Source organism: Hippocampus comes, unplaced genomic scaffold, assembly GCF_001891065.2.
Source record: "Hippocampus comes isolate QL1 unplaced genomic scaffold, H_comes_QL1_v1.1 scaffold118, whole genome shotgun sequence".
In the NCBI taxonomy this organism is placed as follows: Eukaryota; Metazoa; Chordata; class Actinopteri; order Syngnathiformes; family Syngnathidae; genus Hippocampus; species Hippocampus comes.
Window position 1 is genome coordinate 2,397,834 of NW_017805461.1, and position 7,635 is coordinate 2,405,468.

General features: G+C 42.2%; 1 protein-coding gene across 1 annotated transcript in view; it reads left to right on the plus strand.

Annotated features, from left to right (window-relative positions):
- LOC109518698 (protocadherin Fat 2-like) overlaps nt 1–7,635 on the plus strand; it is a gene marked incomplete at its 3' end in the record, with an annotated part of 18,780 nt that overhangs the window by 2,168 nt on the left and 8,977 nt on the right. Inside the window, 5 exon segments of the mRNA XM_019874712.1 lie at nt 3,939–4,124; nt 4,215–4,402; nt 5,908–6,203; nt 6,205–6,557; nt 6,560–7,634. Coding sequence (XP_019730271.1) covers nt 3,939–4,124; nt 4,215–4,402; nt 5,908–6,203; nt 6,205–6,557; nt 6,560–7,634 — 2,098 coding nt within the window.

A 7,635-nucleotide genomic window follows, 5' to 3' on the forward strand; every position in this document is an offset into this window, starting at 1 on the left:
GGCCGAAGTGCCGGAACTGAAGGACATTTCTTATGATGACAAGAATTCCAAGTTGACCTCTTACCTGATCATCGCGCTGGTGTCCGTGTCCACCTTCTTCTTGACCTTCATCATCATCGTCCTGGGTGTGAGGTTTTGTCGCAGGAGAAAGCCCAGACTGTTGTTTGATGGAGCAGTCGCCATCCCCGGCGCTTATCTGCCTCCTAATTACGCAGATGTTGACGGCACAGGAACTTTACGCAGCACCTACAACTATGACGCCTACTTGACAACAGGCTCCAGAACCAGTGACTTTAAGTTTGTGTCTTCCTACAATGACAACACGCTGCCTGCTGACCAGACTTTGAGGAAAAGTCCAAGTGACTTTGTTGATGAGCTTCACGATTCGTTTGATCCCTTGGAGGTAGGCACCCTATGCCAAATTTGATCTTTGTTTTTTTTATCTGCACTTAGTCATGAAAAAAAATATGAGACCAACTTTGTTTTTTTCTGTTTCTTGATGGTTTTAAATGCCGATTACAACTACAAGTTTTTTTTTGTACCCATATAATGATGAGAACCAAAATAGCTCATAAGAATTGAATGTACGTTCCGATATCAGACATTTTCCATGACTTTCTTGATCATGACCAAAAACACTTCAGTTCTTACACCAATAGCTGTGGCCTTCACTGGCAAATACAGTGCTTTTAGTCATTCCATGTTTTCTTTTCTGTCTATTCATCATATGGTTCACCAATTGTGGTACGAGGCATGAAAATGAACAAACAAGAATGAAAACAAGGAGGTCTAATAATGTTTTCCTTCACTGTATGTCAACATTTTCTGTAGGCACTTGCTGCTTTACTTCGAGACCCACCACATTTTTACACCCGAACTTGACCACAAATCTTGTGCGTAGTCTTTTTCACTTTGAAATTGTAGATCTGATAAAACTCTTTGTCGAAGTCTGCTCAATATCATGAATTGAGGAAGATATTGATGACCTTTGACCTTGGTTCTGCTGATGTTTTCTGGACTTGCTTATCGGTTTTGAGTGATCTAAGAGTAGTCAGGCTTTTGCTGGTTTCAGTGAGTTTGCTTTGTCTGGGTCAACAATTTGTTTGGGTTTTGGTGAATATTTTCAGTTTAATTTTGAATCATGAAGGCACGAGATATTTCTGTAAACTATCTGCTGACTTAAATGCCAAGCCGGACGGTCCCATCCTTTCCATGAACCCTAGCAGAAAGTAGGATTTAAAAAAGAACAGATGGGTGAATGGTTGGGCAATTTCAGAAAATATTGCTTGGCTACCGAACTGGCACCATTTTTTCTCTTTTGCGCCCAATCAAGCCACTACCATTGCAGATGTCGCTTTTAACATAGATTGTTATTTCTGATGGGGAAACTAGGCCAATGATATCCATCTTAATTTTCCCGGAGATGGGTTGTGTAATTCACCCATTTGATCTCTGACCTTGGTGCTGAATGTTGTGACAATTCATGTGATGTATTTTTAGTCATTTCCCTCTTTTCTTGCTTGTTGTCATTATTCTGCAGTATGTAACAAAGAGACGCCTGTTTTAAAAACATGACAACAACTGGTAAATGTTAATCTCAATATTATTTTGCAAGGACAAAAAAAAATTGTTCACACCGAATTACCAAGGGTTTACTTTTAGCCAGTAAGCGGTTGAATAAAATGCTCCACTGCAACAGTGGCATGACATTTCCATCTTTCTCCCTCAGACAAAACATATTTGAATACATTCACCAAAGAAGTTCAGACTACGAAACCATTAACCCTTGTTGAAATATAATCCTTCTTTGATGTAAATGTTTATTACCCTTGAAGAATCTATTAATTGTACAAACATTTAAAGTTGAATCGCAATATGATGAAGGAAAAATGAGACATTCGTTTTATTTTATTTTTCATTTTAATCTCTTTTAGGTGTGTTTACCAAATATATTGGTGTCTCCTTCGTCAACTCTTTTGAATAATTAACATGAAAAGGGGATGTTTAGTGACAGCAGTGCTAAGAACTGCAAGCATTTATTCAAAGTGATTATGCCCACTTAAAGTCAATTCATTCACGAGTAAAAGAGGATCGGAACACGGTACAATAATGCACATATTACAATGGCAGTATTTAAACTGGACACGTGGTGTCACCATAGACCAGCAGAGAATTCAGAACGTTCGTGCTGTGCGCACGCAACACATTTTATCCAGTGTCCTTCGTACCGTTAAAAGCGGAAGACAAAGGGGGGAAAAAAAGACGAGTCTGATCAAATGAGCTTCTGATTCTTTTGCAGTATTTATTGTTTGTGTCAGAGAATGGCGCATTTACGGCACCTCGTCCGATGCCGCAGCTTTGCCTTTTTCTTTGTCCTGGTCGGATATGCACACGGAGACCTCAGCTATACTGTTCAAGAGGAGCTGAAACGCGGAGCTGTGATTGGAAATATTGCCAATGATCTTGGATTGGAGGTGGGCAAATTGTCTGCTCGTAAAGCTCGTGTTGAAGTGGAAAACAACAACAAACAATATTGCGGAATAAACCTCCGGACTGGAGATTTAATGGTTGCTGAAAGAATTGACCGCGAGGAGCATTGCGGGGAAAAGCCTTCGTGTGTTCTGAAATTCGACCTGCTGCTGGAAAATCCTTTGGAATTGCACCGGCTGTCTTTACAAGTTCAGGATGTGAATGATAATGCTCCCGTTTTCCCCAAGGATATTATAAAGCTGGAAATAAGTGAGTCCGCTGATAAAGGAGCCAAATATCGTATCAATGCAGCGCATGATTCGGATATAGGAACAAATTCTGTCCAAAGCTACATTTTGCAAGAAAATGCCAATTTTGTGTTTCGTATTCAAACGACAAATGGAGGGAGTAAAGATGGTGAGCTAATTTTAGATAAGGAATTGGACAGAGAAGAGCAGCAGGAAATGAAATTATTGCTAACGGCACTGGATGTGGTTCTCCTCAGAGATCTGGGACTGTAGTCATTCATGTCATCGTACTTGATGCTAATGACAACGCCCCAGTTTTTACCCAGACTGTTTATACAACCTCTGTGAAGGAAGACGCAGCCCTAAAAACCCCAGTTATCATCGTGAGTGCATCAGATGCCGATGAAGGAATAAATGGGGAAGTTACATATGAGTTTAACAGGCTGTCTGAGAAAGCAAAAAAAATGTTCTCCCTTAATCAGAAAACTGGAGAAATTGTTGTAGGAGGTGAGATAGATTATGAAGATGGATCAAAACATGAAGTTTTTGTTGAAGCCAAAGACGGTTATGGACTATCTTCTAAGGCCGAGATAATTATTCATATTACTGATGTCAATGACAATGCCCCTGTGATCAATGTAAAGTCACTGTCCAACCTAATATCGGAGAATGTGTCACCTGGTACAGAGGTGGGCATTATTAATGTGCAGGACAGCGATTCAGAGGAGAATGGGCAGGTCCGCTGCTCCATACAGCAAAACGTCCCGTTTAAATTAGTCGCTTCCATTAAAAACTATTATTCTCTGGTGACGACTGGACAGCTGGACCGTGAACTCGTGCCTGATTACAACATTACAATCAGTGCCACTGACGAGGGCTCACCTCCTCTGTCCTCCTCGAAAAATGTTCACTTGTCAGTAGCAGACATCAACGACAACCCACCTGTGTTTGAAGAACAGTCCTACAGCGCATATGTGAGCGAAAATAACAAAGCTGGCTCCACTTTATGCTCTGTTAGTGCCCGAGACCCCGACTGGAGACAGAACAAAGTGATCGCGGTGGACGCAGACTCGGGACAGAACGCCTGGCTGTCCTATCATATTGTCAAGTCCACAGACCCAGGACTCTTCACCATTGGTCTCCACAGTGGCGAGATCAGGACCCAGCGGGACATTTTGGAGTCTGACAGCATGAAACAGAACCTGATTGTGGCCGTGAAAGATAACGGACAGCCCCCTCTCTCTGCCACCTGCTCCATGTATTTACTTATTTCGGATAACTTGGCCGAGGTGCCGGAACTGAAGGACATTTCTTATGACGACAAGAATTCCAAGCTGACCTCTTACCTGATCATCGCTCTGGTGTCCGTGTCCACCTTCTTCCTGACCTTCATCATCATCGTCCTGGGTGTGAGGTTTTGTCGCAGGAGAAAGCCCAGACTGTTGTTTGATGGAGCAGTTGCCATTCCGGGCGCTTATCTGCCTCCTAATTACGCAGATGTAGATGGCACAGGAACTTTACGCAGCACCTACAACTATGACGCCTACTTGACAACAGGCTCCAGAACCAGTGACTTTAAGTTTGTGTCGTCTTACAATGACAACACGCTGCCTGCTGACCAGACTTTGAGGAAAAGTCCAAGTGACTTTGTTGATGAGCTTCATGATTCATTTGACCCCTTGGAGGTAGGACCGCATCATCCAAATTTTAATGTCTTTGTGGGTTTTTTTTCACCCCAACTTCACCACACTTATTTGAAATAATTTTCACTTTGATATTTCAATACTGATAATCCTATGTGGGGAAGTTCGGTGAACCGTATTTACTGAGGAAGGAATGGATGACCTTTAACCTTGGTTTGGTACACATTCTTGCAATTTTCCTGAATTTGCTTCTCTATGATGTAGGAGGCATCAGGCTTTTGTTTACAGCATTTTTTTTGGGGGGTGGGGGTGGTATTGTTCATACACTGAAAATGATGTGTTGAATTTCCTCAATTTTATTTCTATCGTGGTTGCAAGAAATAAACTCATCTGGATGCATTTTTTTAAGTCGACTATAAATCTACTTTAAAAAATGTCCCTAAATCCCGATGATTCTATATTGTGCATCCACTTGAGAAAATAAAAATGAATTAATTCAAGACACATTTTTTTCAGTGTACCTATTGTGTGGTTGTGGACAATATATAGTATTTATTTTTTTTTTTGAGGGGGGTGTGTTATTGACGAGGAAGGTCAAGATAGATCTTTCTCTTTGTGGATGCTCTCCTTTTTTGAAAGCATATTGAATTCACTTGATTGGTCCCAGCCATTCCACGATCATTGACAGAAAGTATGCTACAGTATATTCATGACAAGACAAACAATTTGAAGTTCAACAAACGTGAATAACAAGTGCCGTCATTTTGTGTCTCCTTTCTGCTTGTTAAAAATGCATATTTAGTTGTTTTCAACATATGCTTTCTTCTGTTTTTGCTGACGGAGAAGCTGGGCAAACTGCTCTTGCTTCATTTTCTGTGTCGTGACAAAGAGTGGAGGAGTGTTGTTTCACTCGCACCTCTGACCTTGGTCCTGAATCGTGCTGAGCTTTTGGGGTGTATTTTCAGAGCCAGTTCCGCTTATATCTAAATGTTCTATGTAACACAATACATTTTGGTTTTTGTATCGCTTTCACAACAACTGCAGCTGTACCAAAGCACTTTCCTGAACATTTCACATCAACCTTTCATTTACTGTAATTATTTGATCGGCTTCTCCATATTTATGGAACATGGAGACACTTTAAACAACCAATACAACCACGCTGGAAACAACAAAAACGACTTTGGAATGTTACTTTCAATTGGTGCTTTCTTCGTCCAATTTTTTCAATGCTTGACAGGCAATTGTATGTCATTATTTCGACAGTGACAGGAAAAGGCAAGCACTGTAGCAAATACGTCCGCACGTGGTATGCTTGACGTATAAAAAGAGGATATGAATCCGGCGTAGTACCTTACAATGGCAGTATTTTAACTGAACACGCGGTGTCACCATAGACCAGCAGAAGATTCTTACAGTAATGTTCGGTGTGTGTTGCACGGCGCACACAACTGGACTCTCGTCTTTTTCGGAGCGTGGACAGCAGAAGACAAAGGGGAAAATACAAGATCGATCGAACGAGCTTCTGATTCTTTTGCCGTATTTTGTGTTTGTGTCAGAGAATGGCGCATTTGCGGCACGCCGTCCGATGCCGCAGCTTTGCCTTTTTCTTTGTTCTTGTCGGATATGCACACGGAGACCTCAGCTACTCGACTCAAGAGGAGCTGAAACGCGGAGCTATGATTGGAAATATTGCCAAGGATCTTGGATTGGAGGTGGGCAAATTGTCTGCTCGCAAAGCTCGTGTTGATATGGAAAAGAACAACAAACAGTATTGCGGCATAAACCTCCGGACGGGAGATTTAATGGTTGCTGACAGAATTGACCGCGAGGAGCATTGCGGGGAAGCCTTCGTGTGTTCTGAAATTCGACCTGCTGCTGGAAAATCCTTTGGAATTGCACCGGCTGTCTTTGCAAGTTCAGGATGTGAATGATAATGCTCCCGTTTTCCCCAAGAATATGATAAAGCTGGAAATAAGTGAGTCCGCTGATAAAGGAGCCAAATATCGCATTAATGCGGCGCATGATTCGGATATAGGAACAAATTCTGTCCAAAGCTACATTCTGCAAGAAAATGGCAATTTTGTGTTTCGCATTCAAACGACAAATGCCGGCAGTAAATACGGCGAGCTGATTTTAGATAAAGATTTGGACAGAGAAGAGCAGCAGGAAATGAAATTATTGCTAACGGCACTGGATGTGGTTCTCCTCAGAGATCTGGGACTGTAGTCATTCATGTCATCGTACTTGATGCTAATGACAACGCCCCAGTTTTTACCCAGACTGTTTATACAACCTCTGTGAAGGAAGACGCAGCCTTAAAAACCCCAGTTATCACCGTGAGTGCAGCAGATGCTGATGAAGGAATAAATGGAGAAGTTACATACGAGTTCAGCAGGCTTTCTGAGAAAGCAAAAAATATGTTCTCCATTAATGAGAAAACTGGAGAAATTCTTGTGGTAGGTGAGATAGATTATGAAGAAGCATCAAACCATGACGTGTTGGTTGAAGCCAAAGACGGTTATGGACTTTCTTCTGAGGCAAAAGTAATAATTAATATAATTGATGTCAATGACAATGCCCCTGTGATCAATGTAAAGTCACTGTCCAACCTAATATTGGAGAATGTGTCACCTGGTACAGAGGTGGGCATTGTTAATGTGCAGGACAGCGATTCAGAGGAGAATGGGCAGGTCCACTGCTCCATACAGGAAAATGTCCCCTTTAAGTTAGTTCCTTCTATTAAAAACTATTATTCTCTGGTGACAATGGAACAACTTGACCGTGAAAGAGTGCCTGATTACAACATTACAATCAGTGCCATTGATGAGGGCTCCCCTCCCCTGTCCTCTTCAAAAAGTGTTCACTTGTCTGTAGCAGACATCAATGACAATCCACCTGTGTTTGAGGAACAATCCTACAGCGCATATGTGAGTGAAAACAACAAAGCTGGCTCCACGTTATGCTCCGTTAGTGCTCGAGACCCCGACTGGAGACAGAACGGCACTGTGGTTTATTCTCTTTTACCTTCTGAAGTGAGCGGTGCCCCGGTGTCCTCCTATGTGTCTGTGAACGGAGACACGGGGGTGATCCACGCTGTCAGGTCGTTTGATTACGAACACTTGCGGAGTTTTCAAGTCCACGTCATGGCCCGAGACAACGGTTCTCCTCCACTGAGCAGCAACGTGAGTGTCAGCGTGTTCATATCGGACGTAAACGACAACTCTCCTCAGATTTTGTACCCCGCCCCGGAGGGCAACTCCTTCATGAACGAG